A 19,242-nucleotide genomic window follows, 5' to 3' on the forward strand; every position below is an offset into this window, starting at 1 on the left:
AATATTTACCACCCACCAGTTTTTGTAACACCCATGAACTTATTGATCAAACCCCCAACAGTCGATCTGAATCGTTAATATATACCAGCAAGAGGAAGGGCCCCAACACTGATCCCTGTGGATCTCACTGGACACAGGCTTCCAGTCACAAAAACATGCCTGAAATATCACTGTTTCCTTCTTACATACTCAGCCAATTCTGGAGCCAATAAGCCAAATTTCCCTCGTCGTTCTGGCCACTTCACTTTGCTATCAGTCTCCAATGTCAGACTTTACCAAAAGTCTTGCTGAAGTCCAAGTAGACTATGTCGAATGTATTGCCCTCATCTACATCCTGGTTACCTCTTCAAAAAATAAAAAACAAGTTGAGCAGATATGACTTCCCCTTAAAAAAGAGGCTGGCTGTCCTTGATTAGTTACTTCCTCTCCAAGTGCAGATGAATTTTGTCCCTCCGAATTGACTTCCTTGTTCCCTTCTTGAATAACAATGTCTAGACCCATTGGCATTTCGCCTCTGGTCAGAAAGCAATTAAAAGTTATTTAAGTATCTCACAGCCCTTCTTCCTGATTTCTTTACTGATGTCATCCCTCTCACTAGTGAACACCGACATAAAGTATTCATTTAGATCCCAACTTAGATCATCTGGCTCCATTAAAAGGACCATCCTTGTATTGTTTCCTATATATCGTCAATTTGAAATACAGCTTTAATGCGAAGCTATCCTCATAAGTGAAGTCTTTTCAGTAACGGAGAATTATTTCCTATTTTGGTCAAGTTCTTAATGGGTGACCTCCATTTTATAAAGGAAATTATGCTTCCATTTTGGAAGTGCTTTATCGTGTCACTCAAAAACATAATTTTCAGAAAAAGACATTGAAAGAAAAGGAGCTGCAGTGTCAATTTTGCATGGAAGATGATTCCTTGAACAGCAGTGAGCTGAATTAAGCAGCTCACTTGGACTTGGGAGAGTATTGGTTGAGGGAGGAACGTTGGCAACAGTTTTATTGACTATGGCTAGAATAAGGTCAACAATACAAACCTCAAAGGAGCACTGGAGTAGTTTTCAGTTTGAAAGGAAGGCCCAAGTACTCAGTGGCAGTCATCTTACTTGGACAGCCCTTGATGTTCCAACCCTTACAACTAATGGATGGAAGATTTCAGACTGTGTGATCCATTGTGGTGACACAGTTCTGGGAGCAGCTGATCATGTCATCTGCTTCCTCAAATGCCTTCACAAGCTGCTTAGCGTCAGCAAGTCTGGCGAAGGCACTGAGCAGAACAGCTAAAACGACAGTAAAAGTAGCAGTCCATGAGTCAGTCTGAGGATCAGGAGCACTGCCAATAACTTAGTGGTGCTTTTGGGAATGCTGGACTATAGAGTATCACATTAAGTATTGAAGTGACAAGTGGAACAGAAAGGAGCAAAGGCCAAGTTTAGCCTAGTCTAAGAGAGAAACCTTGAAATACATCATTAGGGAAAATGCATGGGACAGAACTCAAGTATAGGACGACTAGAGGAAAAACAGTATTGCCTCATGAAGCATCTGCAGATGGATCGTGTAAACTGCCACTAATCTCCCATCCCATTCACAGTTAATGTAGAAAGGTTCATCCAGTTACAGTGAACTGAGCTCCTTTGCATTGTACAGAATATATAATCTACACTGTGTGTACATTAATTTTACAGTTACGGGAATTACATAAATCCGGGGCCAACCTAATGTTTCGTGATTCTGAGGGCCGCACCTTATTGTATCACGCTGTCACCATGGGAAGCAAAGAGATTGTGAAGTATATTCTTGACAATGGTAAGAGGCTAGTCAACTGCAAAGTACCCTCTTCGAAACCCTGCCAACCCGACTGCTCCCCATTGCAAATGCCATGTCCTTACCACATCAGTTAATTTTGTTTCAAAGTTATTGGAGGAAATCATCATTGGCTTATATGAAGCATGTTTCATTCTATGTTTAACCACTTAGTGGAAACATGATGAGTGGTTCATTTGGCACTGGTTGCTTCACCGTGGGTTTAATACCATGCCTCATGGGAAACAAGTGAAAATGAGCAATAGTAATTCTGGGTCATTCTAATTCAGCTTCTCTCATAAGATTATAAGAAGTAGGAACAGGAGTTGGCTGTTTGGCCGTCAATCCTGGCCCATCGTTCAAAAGGATTGTAGCTGATCCGACATTCCTCATGTCTGGTTTCCTGCCCTTTCTCTGTAACCCTTGATTCCCCGACTGATTAAAAATATGCCTGTCTCACCCTTAAATATACACAAAAAACCTACCCATGTGGCAAGGAGTTCCAAAGATACTCATTCCTCTCAGAGAAGAAGTTCCTCCACACCTCCCTCTTAAATTCTGAGTTTATGCCCTCTGGTCCTAGACTCTTCCATGAGGGGAAGCATCCTCTCGGCTTTTACCCTGTCAAGCCCTTTCAGAATCCTATATGTTTCAATAAGATCACATTGCTTTCTTCTCAACACCAGTGAGTAGACTGCCAACCTGTTTACCCTTTTCTCTTAAAACAATCCCTCCACACCAGGATCATCTGAGTGAACCTTCTCTGAAATGCCTCCAATGAAATAATATCTTTCCTTAAAGAATGGGACCATAACAGCTCGCAGTACTCCGGATGTGGTCACTAGAACCTTCTAGAGTTGCAGCAAGGCTTCCTTACTCTTATTCTCCAACACCCTTGAAATAGGGGCCAACATTCCATTAGCCTTCCTGATTACCTGCTGCACTCTGTGTGCTAGCTTTCTGCATTTCCTGCACAAGTAATTCCACGTCCCTTTGTGCTGCAGCTTTCTGCATTTTTCTTGATGTAAATAATGCTGTTGATTAGCCCCAGTTGGTTTATCTCTCTCTCTTCGAATCATCTTGGTCATCTAGTGTTGCAATAATCTTCGGGTAATTTAACTGATCAGAGCAATCATCCTCCCACTCGCCACTATCCCTGTTACCCTGAATTTCCTATGGCTAACCCAGCTAGCCTGCACATCCCTCAACACTATGGACAATTTAGCATGGCCAATCCACCCTAACCTACACATCTTTGGACGGTGGGAGGAAACCGGAGAACCCGGAAGAAACCCATGCAGACAAGGGGAGAACGTGCAAACTCCCCACAGACAGTCGCCCGAGGGGAATCAAACCTGGGTCCCTAGCGCTGTGAGGAAGCAGTGCTAACGACTGAGCCATCGTTTTGACCTGTGAGGTGCCATTAAAAGGAGGATTTTGAACTCAGTACGCTGGGCGTGGGTGATGTGAATCCTCAGTTACCTGATGGAAGCAGGATTGGGATTGAACTTTCTATTGAGCAACCTTTGTGGGTGCATTGAGTAATGTTTTACTTTTTCTCTCTTCCTTTGGTCTCTCTCCCCAGCCTCTCCAGAGATACTGGACCTAACAGAGAAGGAGAAGTAAGTTTTAACACTTTGTTTTCTCTAAACAGAAGAGTTCTTAACTCTATTGTTGACATCAGTTGCTCTGCACTATTTGTAATTAAATACTTGAGTTTAACCACTCAAAATGAGATTGTAATGGACATTCCACAATAAGTGGTAGGACTTGGCGTTTCTGTCATCACCCCCAAACAACACATACCCGAGTCATTTGGAGTCTGCAGTTTGTTCACAGCTACGCCATCAAAGGGCATGACCAAAAGTCTGGCAGTTGACTAATTCCTTTATTGGAGTTACACTGGACAGAGCCTGAACATTCAAATCACATTAAAAATGTTTGGTACAATATTTAAATAAAGACCCTGTGTTCAGCTTAAGTTCTTTTATGTAACCGGGCTGGCCCAGCACTGACTGACCACCTCATAAACTCCCTCTGTATACCATGGCAATGAGAATCCTGTAGTAGCATTAAAGTATTCTCCCAAGCCGTACGTATTAGTTGTTGGATTGTGAGGTTTATTTCTGATCCTTATCTCCATTATTATTTTGCCCCTCTGCAGTAACTTCCACACATATTTATGTAAGTATCACCAATTTCCTTCACTGCACTGTTGGGGACCATGTTTTAGACCCCCTAGTCGTAACAACTTGGGTTCCTTCCTAAACCATTCTGTTTTGTTCTTTCAGTCCTTCAAACATATCTGTGAGACCAGGGCTCACTATCCCAATATTTCCTTTTAAAGCTCAGTGGTCACATTCGGTTTTATTATACTCCACATCACCATGAGACATTTTATCAAGTTCTTTTTTCCTTATGAAGCCCCCTCTGGCCTACCTTATAAACTACCCATAGTGACGATCAGTCTCTGAAGAAGTGGCTTTTCAGAGTCGGAGCAAGTGATGCTGCGTCTTCAGGAAGACTGGCTCCCTCTTCCTCAAGTATTTCAGGGAAAACCTTCCAGCAACTGAAGCGAATGAAGGGGACCACAGTTAATCTTGAATATGGAGTGCTTATGTCACACAGCAATAGTATCCCTACCTTTGAGTCAGGAGGCCTGGGTTCAAGTTCCACCTGCTCCAGATATATGCCATAACATCTCTCAACGGTTAATTAGGAAATATTTTGACAAGCAGTGTGAAAGGATAGCAGCGAGAAATTTTTTTCTTGCAGACTATGTAGGGTGAGATAGAATTGAGAAGAGACAAGGACAGTAAGTTAGACTGCCAGTCACCAACATTGTGACTGTGTACCCTCTCATGATGGCTCCATCCAACCATGGGTTTCTGTTCTGTGCTTGCTGTGTGTGACCTTCTCCTGCAAGAGGAAATAGAGGTATACATATTATAATGTGAATGACAATCTTGTGCGGTATTCCGAGAATGCATTTGACACGATAGTTGTGTGTTGTGTCAAAACTTAAGTGTAGGAAGGTCAGGATGGGCTGATGGGCAGAGGGGGTGGGTTGGCCCTGTTGGTGAGGAATGATATTCAGTCCCTTGCGAGGGGGGACATAGAATCAGGAGATGTAGAGTCAGTATGGATAGAGCTGAGGAATTCTGAGGGTAGAAAGACCCTAATGGGAGTTATATACAGGCCCCCAAATAGTAGTCTGGGTGTAGGGTGCAAGTTGAATCAAGAGTTGAAATTGGCCTGTTGCAAAGGTATCACTACAGTTGTTATGGGAGATTTCAACATGCGGGTAGACTGGGAGAATCAGGATGGTACTGGACCCCAAGAATGGGAGTTTGTGGAGTGCCTCCGAGATGGATTCTTAGAACAGCTTGTACTGGAGCCTACCAGCGAGGAGGCAATTCTGGATCTGGTGTTGTGCAACGAACCGGATTTGATCAGGGACCTCAAAGTAAAGGAGCCATTAGGAGGTAGTGACCATAATATGATAAGTTTTAATCTGCAGTTTGAGAGGGAGAAGGAAGAATCAGAAATGTCAGTATTGCAGTTGAATAAAGGGAACTATGGAGCTATGAGGGAGGAGCTGGCCAAAGTTCAGTGGTACAACACCCTAGTAGGCATGGCAGTGGAACAACAACGGCAGGTATTTCTGGATATAATGCAGAAGGTGCAGGATCAGTTCATTCCAAAGAAGAAGAGAGATCCTAAGGGGAGGCAGTGGCGGCTGTGGCTGACGAGGGAAGTTAAGGACTCTATAAAGATAAAAGAGAAGAAGTATAACATAGCAAAGATGAGCAGGAAGCCGGAGGACTGGGAAGCGTTTAAAGAGCAACAGCGGATAACTAAAAAGGCAATTCACAGAGGAAAAAATGAGCTATGAAGGAAAACTGGCCAAAAATATAAAGGAGGATAGTAAAAGCTTTTTTAGGTATGTAAAAGAAAAAAAATGGTTAAGACTAAAATTGGGCCCTTGAAGTCAGAAATGGGTGAATTTATTATGGGGAACAAGGAAATGGCGGAAGAGTTGAAATAGGTACTTTGCTTGTTTCTTCCCTAGTGAAGACAGATCCAATCTCCCAGATGCAATTGTGGCTGAAGGACCTAGGGTAATGGACGAACTGAAGGGAATTTATATTAGGCAGGAAATGGTGTTGGATAGACTGTTAGGTCTGAAGGCTGATAAGTCCCTGGGACCTGATGGTCTGCATCCCAGGGTACTTAAGGAGATGGCTCTAGAAATCGTGGACGCATTGGTAATCATTTTCCAATGTTCTCTAGATTCGGGATCAGTTCCTGCAGATTGGAGGGTGGCTAATGTTGTCCCTCTTTTCAAGAAAGGAGGGAGAGAGAAAACAGGAAATTATAGACCGGTTAGCCTGACGTCAGTGGTGGGAAAGATGCTGGAGTCAATTATGAAAGATGAAATTACGAATCATTTGGATAGCAGTAACAGGATAGGTCAGAGTCAGCATGGATTTACAAAGGGGAAATCGTGCTTGACTAATCTTCTGGAATTTTTTGAGGATGTATCTATGAAGATGGACAAGGGAAAACCAGTGAATGTAGTGTACCTGGACTTTCAGAAAGCCTTTGATAAAGTCCCGCATAGGAGATTCGTGAGCAAAATTAGGGCACATGGTATTGGGGGCAAAATACTGACTTGGATTGAAAATTGGCTAGCTGACAGGAAGCAAAGAGTAGTGATAAACGGGTCCCTTTCGGAAAGACAGGCGTTGACCAGTGTGGTACCACAAGGTTCGGTGCTGGGACCGCAGCTGTTTACAATATACATTAATGAAATAGATGAAGGCAATAAAAGTAATATTAGCAAATTTGCTGATGGCACAAAGCTGGGTGGCAGTGTGAAATGTGAGGAAGATGTTATGAGAATACAGGGTGACTTGGACAGGCTAGGTGAATGGACGGATGCATGGCAGATGCAGTTTAATGTGGATAAATGTGAGGTTATCCACTTTGGTGGCAAGAACAGGAAGGCAGATTACTATCTCAATGGAGTCAAGTTAGGTAAAGGGGAAGTACAACGAGATCTAGGTGTTCTTGTACATCAGTCAAGGAAAGCAAGCATGCAGGTACAGCAGGCAGTGAAGAAAGCCAATAGCATGCTGGCCTTCATAACAAGAAGAATTGAGTATAGGAGCAAAGAGGTCCTTCTGCAGCTGTACAGGGCCCTGGTGAGACCGCACCTGGAGTATTGTGTGCAGTTTTGGTCTCCAAATTTGAGGAAGGACATTCTTGCTATTGAGGGAGTGCAGCGTAGGTTCACGAGATCAATTCCCAGAATGGTGGGACTATCATATGTTGAAAGATTGGAGCGACTAGGCTTATATACACTTGAGTTTAGAAGGATGAGAGGGATCTGATTGAGACGTATAAGATTATTAAGGGATTGGACATTCTGAAGGCAGGAAGCATGTTTCCGCTGATGGGTGAGTCCAGAACCAGAGGACACAGTTTAAAAATAAGGGATAGGCCATTTAGAACAGAGTTGAGGGAAACTTCTTCACCCAGAGAGCGGTGGATATATGGAATGCTCCGCCCTAGACGGCAGTGGAGGCCAACTCTCTGGATACTTTCAAGGAAGAGATGGATAGAGCTCTTAAAGGTAGTGGAATCAAGGGTTATGGGGATAATCAGCCATGATCATAATGAATGGTGGTGCTGGCTCAAAGGGCCGAATGGCCTACTCCTGCACCTACTATCTATTGATTCCAGTTGGGGTGATGGTGGGAAGTGCAGAATCCAAGAGTGGTGAAGTGAATTGTGGTGTGGTCTGTGTGGGGAAACAGGGAAAGCAGTAAGGCGCAGGTGAGAGAAGCCTTTGTTCTTTCTTTGACAGCTCTACTAAAGTTATTGACTGTCTTTGTGCACTGCTGCTGTGCCTTGGTAACTAAGCTCGTAGCATCGATCACTTCTTGCATCTCCATTTCAGTGAGAGCAACTTGATTTTCAGCCTGTGGAAGGAGCAGAGTAACTCTCCTCCTAGGAACCTAGTACGTGTCTTGCAGGCATTTCCCAATACAAACATTCTCTTCTGCCTGTTCTGAGAGATTCACCCTTTAGATCGCCAGCTTCATATGTGTTTGCGTTGATCATGCGAACAAACGTACAATGTGTTGACTGTCCTGTTTCCCTCCCTGTCAGTTTCAGTTTTCAGAGATGATCAACTTTCCAGGCCCTAGCATTTCAATTTCAAAGAATCAAAGAATCCATACAGTGTGGAAGCAGGCCATTTGGCCCATCAAGTCCAAGGAGCATCCCACCCAGACCCACACTATCCCTGTGTAACCCTGCATTCCCCATGGCTAATCTGCCTAGCCTGCACATCCCTGGACACTATGGGTCATTTAATGTGGCCAATCCACTCAACCTGCACACCTTTGGACTGTGAGAAGAAACTAGAGCACCCAGAGGAAACCCACACAGACACGGGGGGAATGTGCAGATTTTGCACAGTCACTTGAGGGTGGAATTGAGCCCCATGTCCCTGGTGTTGTGAGACAGCAGTGCTATGAACTGAGCCACTGTGTGGCCCACTGTTTCCTAACTCATTTTACAATGCCACTCCCAATGATCTTTCAGGGAATGGCATGTGGAATGATCACTATTTAACCAACTGATGGTTGTCTGACATCTAATACTAATAATACATTGGAATACAAAAAGAGAGCTGTAAAAATCACTGATTTGTTCTCCTATAGAGCTGAGTTGTTGCTCTTTTAGAGGAGCTGCTGCCCAGAGATCAGATGAAGCATGGCTGGTTACTGATCACGCATCTTCAAAAAACTGGCTCAGAATTGCTTTAGAAGAAACCTCGGCCCCAAACTGTAGGCCTCTGCATTGGGTTGTGGCTTCTGATGCAGGGAAACTGAGTGACAAGGAAAGAGGAATGTGAGGTTAACATCTCCAAAGTGAAATAACAAGGCAGAACCTTTGCTCAAAAGATGAGAGCCCATTATCACTGCTGCAGCATAAGTTTAATACTGGAATTGTGTTGGGAGAGATTCCTCTGTGGGGCCCCAGATTTTGAGGTATAAATTTGAACTTATGATTTCTGTTTGCAGTGGTGAGACGGTCCTACACAAAGCAGCAGCACTCCGACATCGAACCATATGCCACTTACTTGTGGAAGCTGGTGCTTCGTTAATGAAGACCGATTTGCAGGTAATGGCAGAAGCTTTGGTAGCAGAATGAAACGCCCAGCCTGTTCTCGGTAATGATCACTAATACACTGTAAGCAAAATGGTGACTGTGTTTTGGGTGATCCAACTCTCTGTGCACTAGTCTGTCTGTAGCTATTTATTGAGATAGAAAAATAAACCCTTCTGAGGGACAGACAGCGCTGTACTTTAGTTCCTGCTGTAATCTACCCACCCCTGCCCATAATTCTGATGCCTCTAATATGACAGAATCTCACTTTTTGACTCATCGATGCAACTGCTTGGTTTGTTTCCAGGAGCAATTAGAATTCAACCTCTTTGGTATAGGACAGGAGTCACATATTAGACAGCCCTGTAAAGGCAGCGAATATCCTTCCTAAAGGCAATGAATGAACTACTGGGTTCTCATAATCGTCCCAGGTATTTCACAGGCACTTTTATTGACATCAGCTTCACACTTTTACACTTTCTAAAGTAAAGTTACATTCTCAAACTGCCTTGAGAGAATCAAACTCTCAGATTATTTGTGTAAAGCTCCGGGTTAATGTCTCAGTATCACTCAAATTCATTGCCAAACTGGAAATTTTGCACACCTCCATGTGCTGTTCCCTTGCTGAAAGGTGTTGTGCATAGTATGTTGCGGAGACTAATGGCCAACAAGTGATGACTGCGACAAATTTGAATTGTTATCAGGCGTGCTGTTAGGCACTGACAATTTATTATTAATGAAGTGTTGGACTTTTGTCACTGATGATGGGGACATTATTTTCAGTTATGCCAAGGGGTTGCTCAGGACTAAGGTTCCTTGGAGAAAAAGCTAGAAGTGAATGGAAGAAGTGGAGAAGGCCGTTCAGCAGCATCATTCAATTTAATCATGCAGTCTTAACAACACAGATCGAGCACATTCGACCTTTTTTGTTGGCTCTTAAAAAAGCTAGCTAACAACTTCAGCTATTAACCAAAAACATAGGCTTTCTTTTCCTTTTTCAAGTTTCTCTCCAATTCCCTTTTTCAAATAGCGAAATGAAGCTGCTTCCAATGAACTTTCAGATGTGCATTCTAAATGCTAACCACTCATTGTGTAAAATCTTTGGCTCCTTATCACTCCTCTGGTTTCTCTTGCTAATTTACTTGTTCTGTGATTGCCAGCCCTTCTATCAATGGAAGCAGGTGCTCCCCATCTGCTCTGTCAAAACCTCTTATACTTTTGAACACTTCTCTAAAATCTCCCCGAACCATCTCTACTCTGAGAATTATCTGAGAATAATCCAAGCTTTCCAGTCTCCCTGTGGCTGACCTGCATCTCAACTCCATTATCCCAACCTAGCTCCAATTCTTAGGATTCCTTTATTGCACACAAATCTGTCAATCTCAGTCTTGAAAGTTCCAGTCCTAGAATCCGTCATCTTCTGAGGGCAGTGGTTCCAGATTTCTTCTGTACATATGGCTATTAGACTCACATAGACATCAGAGAGAGAGCTTTTTCTTTGGAGTGACATTAGCTGTGTAAAAGCTAGACATGTAAATATCCAAAGTGTCATTTGGATCCCAGATCAATGTGGCGTAGAAATTGGTGCAACATTGTTGCTGTCAAAATAAATGAAGTTAACATATGTATTGAATACACTATTGCGTTATGTCATGATAGAAGAATGGCATTGTTTTAACTATGAAAATGTTACTGCGCTCAGACAAGTGAATGAAGCACTGGATGCAGTATTCCAACTTTTGGAATTCCAGTCTTTTGTTTCCAACAAAGCATGTCACTGTCTAGAGATAATGGGAACCGGAGGAAGAGGTGGGGTTTGGGGCCTGTGTAGGTGCGGAAGAGGGTCAAAAGAGAAGTTGTTTACACTCAACAACTTCTCTTTTGACCTAGCTGAACTCGTCCTCACACTCAACAACTTCTCTTTTGACTCCTCCCACTTCCTACAGACTAAGGGGGTGGCCATGGGCACCCGCATGGGCCCCAGCTATGCCTGCCTCTTTGTAGGTTACGTGGAACAGTCCCTCTTCCGCACCTACACAGGCCCCAAACCCCACCTCTTCCTCCGGTACATTGATGACTGTATCGGCGCCGCCTCTTGCTCCCCAGAGGAGCTCGAACAGTTCATCCACTTCACCAACACCTTCCACCCCAACCTTCAGTTCACCTGGGCCATCTCCAGCACATCCCTCACCTTCCTGGACCTCTCAGTCTCCATCTCAGGCAACCAGCTTGTAAGTGATGTCCATTTCAAGCCCACCGACTCCCACAGCTACCTAGAATACACCTCCTCCCACCCACCCTCCTGCAAAAATTCCATCCCCTATTCCCAATTCCTCCGCCTCCGCCGCATCTGCTCCCACGATAAGACATTCCACTCCCGCACATCCCAGATGTCCAAGTTCTTTAAGGACCGCAACTTTCCCCCCACGGTGATCGAGAACGCCCTTGACCGCGTCTCCCGCATTTCCCGCGACACATCCCTCACACCCCGCCCCCGCCACAACCGCCCCAAGAGGATCCCCCTCATTCTCACACACCACCCTACCAACCTCCGGATACAACGCATTATCCTCCGACACTTCCGCCATTTACAATCCGACCCCACCACCCAAGACATTTTTCCATCCCCTCCCCTGTCTGCTTTCCGGAGAGACCACTCTCTCCGTGACTCCCTTGTTCGCTCCACACTGCCCTCCAACCCCACCACACCCGGCACCTTCCCCTGCAACCGCAGGAAATGCTACACTTGTCCCCACACCTCCTCCCTCACCCCCATCCCAGGCCCCAAGATGACATTCCACATTAAGCAGAGGTTCACCTGCACATCTGCCAATGTGGTATACACTATCCACTGTACCCGGTGTGGCTTCCTCTACATTGGGGAAACCAAGCGGAGGCTTGGGGACCGCTTTGCAGAACACCTCCGCTCAGTTCGCAACAAACAACTGCACCTCCCAGTCGCAAACCATTTCCACTCCCCCTCCCATTCTCTAGATGACATGTCCATCATGGGCCTCCTGCAGTGCCACAATGATGCCACCCGAAGGTTGCAGGAACAGCAACTCATATTCCGCCTGGGAACCCTGCAGCCATATGGTATCAATGTGGACTTCACCAGTTTCAAAATCTCCCCTTCCCCCACTGCATCCCTAAACCAGCCCAGTTCATCCCCTCCCCCCACTGCACCACACAACCAGCCCAGCTCTTCCCCCCCACCCACTGCATCCCAAAACCAGTCCAACCTGTCTCTGCCTCCCTAACCGGTTCTTCCTCTCACCCATCCCTTCCTCCCACCCCAAGCCGCACCCCCAGCTACCTACTAACCTCATCCCACCTCCTTGACCTGTCCATCTTCCCTGGACTGACCTATCCCCTCCCTATCTCCCCACCTATACTCTCTCCACCTATCTTCTTTTATCTCCATCTTCGGTCCGCCTCCCACTCTCTCCCTATTTATTCCAGAACCCTCACCCCATCCCCCTCTCTGATGAAGGGTCTAGGCCCGAAACGTCAGCTTTTGTGCTCCTGAGATGCTGCTTGGCCTGCTGTGTTCATCCAGCCTCGCATGTCACTGTCTAGTTCCTTTTCCTCCCACCTTCTGGTGATGAGCAGCTCCCAGCCTCATCTTTCCAGAGTTACGGGAGAGGAAATACCCAGGGCAGAGGCAGGATTGAGGAGGGTTAACAGGGAATGAGTTCAGGCCTGTAATGGCAGAATGAGTCAGCACTGTTTGCCTTCGACTGGTCAGTTCGAAGCGGACATAAAGCCACAAGCATTCAATTTTGGAGTTACCTTAGCTCTGAGAATGTTGCTGTCAGATTACGTGAAGTTGCCGACTTGCAGGACAAGACCATGTAGCTTGAAGTTCATTTGTATTCTATGGTTCGCATCCAATTCATACTCAACATTTTGCATTTGCAGAAATCAATAGATTTAACCCCTTCCACAACCTCCCCTTAAAAAAAAATCATGATGCTTTAAAGACGTGTTTTGTGAACCAAGAGTTTTTGCAGTAAATTGGTAGTGAAGATGGTGCAGCGCATGGCGGGTCAATTGTAGTCAACCGCCTTTCTTCCATCATCCACGTTGACACACTTCAATAGCAAAAGACACTTGAAGGTGGAGTATATGGAACAAACTTTATGCAGGTTAGGTCATCCATCAAACTCTGTGCAGGGAGTAGCATTTCAGTTTCTGTATCTTCCATGCCCTTCAAAATAGGTTGAAAATCATGTTCTTTTGTTCACCTGGGTTTGCCTACATCAAAGATACATTTCTCAGTGAGACATTATGATGCCTCTGTTCCTGAACCCTTTGGAAAACAAGCAGCTCACGTGAACAGCTGCAGTTACTGTCTTTTGAAGATGCTACTCTCAAAGTAAGAGTTGCTGACCTAATTGTCCATGTATTATTTGAGGCATAGTTTTGTTTATAAGTTACCTTCTATGACATTCTTCTGTGTTATTTATATCTTTATACGAGGGAAATGCTTTTTTATTTCTCCCCCATGCAGTGTGGCCCCCTCCCTTTTTTTTTAAACATTTCCTCATACAACTTTGCCACCTGTCGAACACTCTGTGCAAAGGGACTAACCCAGTCCCATTCCGAATAAAGCAACTAATCCATCTAATTGTACCCCTCCTTACAGTAACATGCACTGCTGTTGAATTATGTCTGCTGTTGATGAGATTAACAGTTTACTCAAGTAATCGTGGATAAGGACTGTCAGACATGTTGAGAATGTTGTATCTTAGACAGCTAGGAACGTTAAGGGTTAATAACCCGACTTCCTTGCATCTTCCCAAGATGGAACAATATTTGGGTGCAGTGGGAAGAAGGTTTATTGCACCAATCTTTACTACAAATATCTAAGGTTAATGTGCCTAGCACCTATTTCCTCATGCATAACTTCTGCCTGCAAGGAAAATAAGTGATAATTTGTTCTCAGCTGGTGAGAGATTTGGCAAACACCGTAAAACCTAAGGAAAATCAGGGGTGATTTCCATCACATGGAAGGGGAGGGGGTGAGTGTGAAGCATCCGTGAAAGCAGTTTGCTGTAAAAAGCTCTTAATAGAGTCATCGCTGGGAATAAACAGTTCATAATTTCGCTCACTCTCCTGCTGGGGTTCCTGACTGTTGCTTCCCCTCATTAATCAGCTATTTTATACAGCGATATTTCTCCTGAGGCAGTCTATTTGCTCGCACTGCCTTTCGCCCCTCTCCCATACTTACTGTGCCAGGATACTTGTGCCTTGTATAATCCCACTGCAAACAAAAGCCAGGAGAAAATAAAAATGCCACGTACGTCTCTAATCCTGGCTACCATTGATGTATTGATGCTTGTCCCCAGTTTGTGGATCTGAATGCAGTTTCATTCGTGATCAGTTTTTGCAGCCAGCCTGAATCAAGACTAAATAGATGATGTTCATTATTAAATTTCTGGTTAGCTTGTTTTCTAAATTAGTCCACAGTGGATCAATCCAGCCCACCGTCGACTGCTGGGAAAGATAAAATTCCTGGTGGAAGCTATAACACCAAATGTTTGGCTCGGTAATACAAATCCTATTTCATGGAGATCTGATCAGAGGCATTATTCATTGAAGCTTACATTGAATTTCGCTCAAGCGCACCCTAGTAGCCAAGATACTGAAAAAGCTCTGTTGCCTTCAAGAGGTCAAACATTTCCCCACTGAGAAGTAGGGAATGTGAACGGGCAAATCATCTGAGAAGCATACTCCAGTACCCTAAAGGACTAATGCAGCTTCTGTCCACAACTACCACTTTGATTGAGGATGGTGCATCATGAGGGTGGGGTTTAAGGTTTGCAATGAGGAAGGACTAGCATCACTCATAATGCAGAATACCAGAATGATGCAAGGAATGACACCCCTTAAACTGTATGTGAGCAACTTCTTCTGAAGTAATTTGCCGTTTGTGTTGCTTGCTTTTGTCGGATTACGGTGTATAACCACAAAAACAGCCCCAGTGCAGCCCTTTTCTGTTAAAACAGTGCACCTGTGCTTCTTACTTAAGTTAGACAATGCATCAGAGTTATCTGCTGATTCTACGCTGTAGGCAGCTTCTAGACTACCCTTGAGTGACGGCCAGCTCTCTTCATTCTTTATGTAAGCTTGCCTACTTCTGTTCACCTGCATCTTAATTCTCTATCTAATACTTTTCTTCCTGTATTTGTCCTTCGCTATTGCAAACCAGTCAGCTTTTCTATGCAATCAGTCATTAAGACCACAAGAAATAGGAATGGGAGTAGACTGTTGGGCCCCTCAAGCCTGCTTCACTGTTCACTAGGGTTATGGCTGATCTGACACACCTCCCTTCTACTTCACTGCGCTGCTCCCCATAAGCCTTGATTCCCCGACTTAGCAAGAATCTATCTATTACAACCTTAAAGAAATACAGCGACTCCTCCCCACAGCTCTCTGCAAGGAGTTCCATTGACTAACTCACACACCTCCGAGACAAGAAATTCCTCCTTATCTCTGTCTTAAATTGGTATCTCTGTGGCAAGGAATTCCATTGACTAACTCACACGCCTCCGATACAAGAAATTCCTCCTTATCTCTGTCTTAAATTGGTATCTCTGTGGCAAGGAGTTCCATTGACCAACTTAAACCCCTCTGGGACAAGAAATTCCTCCTCGTCTCTGTCTTAAATTGGTACCCCTCTATTCTGAGTCTGTGCCTGCTGACTCTCCCATGAGGAAAAACATGCCTCGGCATTTATCCGGTCAAGCTACCCCTTAAGAATCCTATATGTTCAGATTCTAGACAGCACTGAATGAGTGTGAGATGGAGACAGATATAATCATGGTTTTCAAAACGGAATTGGAGAAGTACCTGAAAAGAATATGAAGTGTAGGACTAGGGGCAAAGGGCAGGGAAGTGAGTAACCCTTCCTGAGAGCCAACATTCGTGACTCCACTTAATGCGTCCCCTTGTCCTAATGGAACCTCGAGCAAACACTGGAAGCGACATGTGGCATGAGTCTGCATTTTGTTGTTGCACAGCTCGTAGGACCATCAATATGGATATTCACAAGAATGAAGGGAGTATTGTGAGCTTGTTACTTTCAGTGCTAGCAGAGAGATATGTTGTGCTGCAAACATTGAACAGCTTCGATTGGGGGGGGGGCGGGTTGGGGGTAATAGAGATCTCAGCCAGCTGTCTTGCAGTGTAACAACACTTTTAAAGTTAACAATTGCTATCTTGGCTTCAACTAAAATCTGGAGCTCCTGTTAATTCAAAGAAAAGCCAAAATGACAGCAATAATCTTTTATTAGCAGGCTGTACAACACAGAGAGAGGTCAAGGCTTTTCCTTATGGGAAGCCAGCTCTTCTTGTGCAGACAGCTAAATTAATGTGACATGAGTAGGACACAAGTGGCAGAAACAGAGGTAAAAACTGTATTGTCAGGACCATTTTTGAAGTCAGTTCGGAGCTGTTATTACAGAAGAAAATTTCCAGCCAGAGTTTCAAAACGAAGAAGGAAAACAAACCCTCTCCATCTGGAACCTTTACTGACCCTGTCATTAATAACCTTCCAGATGGAAACGATTGGGAGAATAGATTCTTCAGTGTCACCTCTTCAGAAACACTGAGCTGTCTGTGGATTCCACAGATCCACATTCCTGAAATCTCTGCTGTCTGTGAGGTGACTTTTTACCTGTCAGATGAGGGCAACATGTCATTTGGTTTAAGGTCAGACCAAATTTGGTGAGTTCTGTGGCAATCTTTTTTAATTTAGTAAACACTATCGCCAGCGTTGTAAAAGTTAAGGTAAAGCTAACTGTGCTTACTTTCCCTGCACCAAGCTAATGAAGGAGACACTACCCTACTACATGGTTGTAAGGGGCACTCACTAACAAGCACTGCAGTCCATCATACACTGTTTCAGTCCATCCTGCCAATATGGAGCTTATTGGAATGTACCCCGAGGCTGCCATTAATCGTTTAGGACTATTCTCACAGCACTTTGCATCAATATGATTGGTTCAAATGACTCCCCAGGACTGCTCTCTGATCTGTTTGTACGCTCGCCTAGCAAAAGTCCTAAAGTCTGCAGAACAGGCTTGCATTGGGGAAACACGTGTGAGTCAAAACTGGGTATAGTGAAAGCTAAATTGCAAACTGAATGCACAGAAAAGTCACTAATACAGGACACAACTAAAAGAGGAGGTTAGCGGTCAAAGGATCACAGGCTTTAGGAACATTCCTGCCCTTCAAGACTGCTGTTGTTTGGCAATGGTGTCTAACAAAGCATTTTGAGTATTTATGGTGCTCAAAAGAAGAGAGAAAGTAAGGTTCTCAACTTTCACCTCTCAATCATACAATACATATCCAAGGTTAAACTATGCTGCTGTTAATCTGAATTACTGTCGTGTTACTAATGCAATATTTTATGGTTGTATCATATCAAACCCAGACACCCCCGTTCCTTCACCAAATAGCACCATGATCTATGCTGCCATAGCAGTGGAGTTAAAACAACACTTTCACCTGCACAGGGTTCTCTCAGCATTATAGTGTCGTAAATTGCATCCCGTTCCCAGGGAGGAAAGGGAAAAATGGGTGAGTTGTCCTGGACCATTACAGCCAATCTCAGGGCACGATTGCTTTCATTATCCAGCCTCATGATCCCAATGTATACATAACCCAATAAGGGCAGGGAGGTTGAATTTGTGACAGAAAGAGCACTGAGGATGAACTTTGCCTGCAGTGGTAGAGAAACAAAACAGTAGTAAGTCAGCAGTCTGTTTTACGCACCGTCTGTTTCTTTCTCTTTTCTACTTGAGGTCACTGCTGCTTATTTGCATTTGCCCATTTTGTTTCTGCTGAAGATTAATTTCACCCACGTATGTTTATGAATTTCTAATACATCAAAGGAAAGGTATGCTCGCATTAGACACACTCCAGAGAACGTTCTACAGACTGATGCTACGAATGGAGGGACTGTCTTATGAGGCGAGGTGACGTAGATTGCGTCTATGCCTGTTGGAATGTAGAAGGGTGAGAGATGACCTTATTGAAATATACAAGATTCTTAGGGAGCCCCCTTCCTGACAGGGTAGATACAAAGATTCCCCTGTTGGGAGAGTCTAGGATCAGTGGGCATTATTTCAGAATATGGTGTTGCATGTTTAAGGCAGGGATAAGGAGGAATTTCTTCTCTCAGGCTCATGAACATGTGGAATTCTTCATCACAGAGGGCATTTGAGGCTGGGTCTTTAGGCATATTGAAGGCTGAGATAGACAGGCATTTAATCAGTAAGGGAATGAAGGGTTAAAGAGAAAAGGCAGGATAGTGAAGTTGAAGATTTCAGCCGTGATCTCCTTGAATGGGGAAGTGCTCTTGATGGACTGAATGGCCTACCTCTATTGTATCTTGCGGTCCTGTAATGAGGTTTGACTTCGCATGGGTCTGGGCTGTCATGTTTGGACTTGCGCACATGCTTTTCATGCAGTGCTGCTGAATTCTTTAATGCCATTACTGCTTGTATTTTGCTTTTGCCATTTTAGTTGCATTGGAAGCTTAGACAATGGGATAGGAAGCCAAATATCCAGGTGGGTCAATAGCACAAAAATAGGCAGCATCGCAAGCAGTAGAGCTGGAAGTTTAAAATTGTAAAGAAACTTTGCCTGAGCAAATAAGGCAAAATTGTGGTAAATGTAGCCAAATATGAGGTCATCACTTTGGACCTAAAAAGATACTCTCCAAATGGTACACATAGAGTTTCAAAGGTACCCGGGGATCCAAATACCCAATTTGTACAGTGAGGTAGGTGCAGAAAATATTCAAAAAGCCTAACAGAATGCTGTTCTTCATACTTAGAGGACTAGAATACAAGAGGGTAGAAGTTATCCTTTCACTATCCAAAGCTGGAGTTAGAGTACATGTGGAATACTCGGTGCAGCTCTGCACATCATACGTTAGGAATGATGAGAGGCAGTGTACATTTACTAGATTCATGTCTGATTGCCCAAAAGTGAGATGACCACAAGAGATTACCCAAACGAGCATAATATTTTCTTCTCTGCAATTTAGAAGTTTCAGGACTTGGTTACAAAAAAAAAGGAGGGGAATAGTTGGAACAGAGAAAGAGAAATTATTTCCAGCCGGGGGTGGCCATGACGAAGACATATGGGGTGAGAAATTTGTCCCTTTGTTTTCAGGCTAAGTCTGAAATGGGAGAGTTTTGAGAAAAGCCTGTAGCCTACCTTAGTCAGAAAGGCTGCCCT

General features: G+C 44.2%; 1 protein-coding gene and 1 long non-coding RNA gene across 5 annotated transcripts in view; one reads left to right on the top strand and one right to left on the bottom strand.

The window, feature by feature from the left end:
* The window catches only part of dgkza (diacylglycerol kinase, zeta a), a 616,491-nt gene that overhangs the window by 583,451 nt on the left and 13,798 nt on the right, over window positions 1-19,242 (top strand). For all 3 annotated transcript variants that reach the window (XM_059651884.1, XM_059651885.1, XM_059651883.1), the window contains 3 exons: window positions 1,689-1,809; window positions 3,392-3,428; window positions 8,904-9,003. In XM_059651884.1, coding sequence (XP_059507867.1) covers window positions 1,689-1,809; window positions 3,392-3,428; window positions 8,904-9,003 — 258 coding nt within the window. The remainder of the gene's footprint in view (window positions 1-1,688; window positions 1,810-3,391; window positions 3,429-8,903; window positions 9,004-19,242) is intronic.
* The window catches only part of LOC125459184 (uncharacterized), a 28,288-nt gene that overhangs the window by 7,553 nt on the left and 1,493 nt on the right, over window positions 1-19,242 (bottom strand). The gene's annotated exons all lie outside the window — the stretch shown is intronic.

The sequence above is a fragment of the Stegostoma tigrinum genome, chromosome 17 (genome assembly GCF_030684315.1).
Source record: "Stegostoma tigrinum isolate sSteTig4 chromosome 17, sSteTig4.hap1, whole genome shotgun sequence".
Classification (NCBI taxonomy): Eukaryota; Metazoa; Chordata; class Chondrichthyes; order Orectolobiformes; family Stegostomatidae; genus Stegostoma; species Stegostoma tigrinum.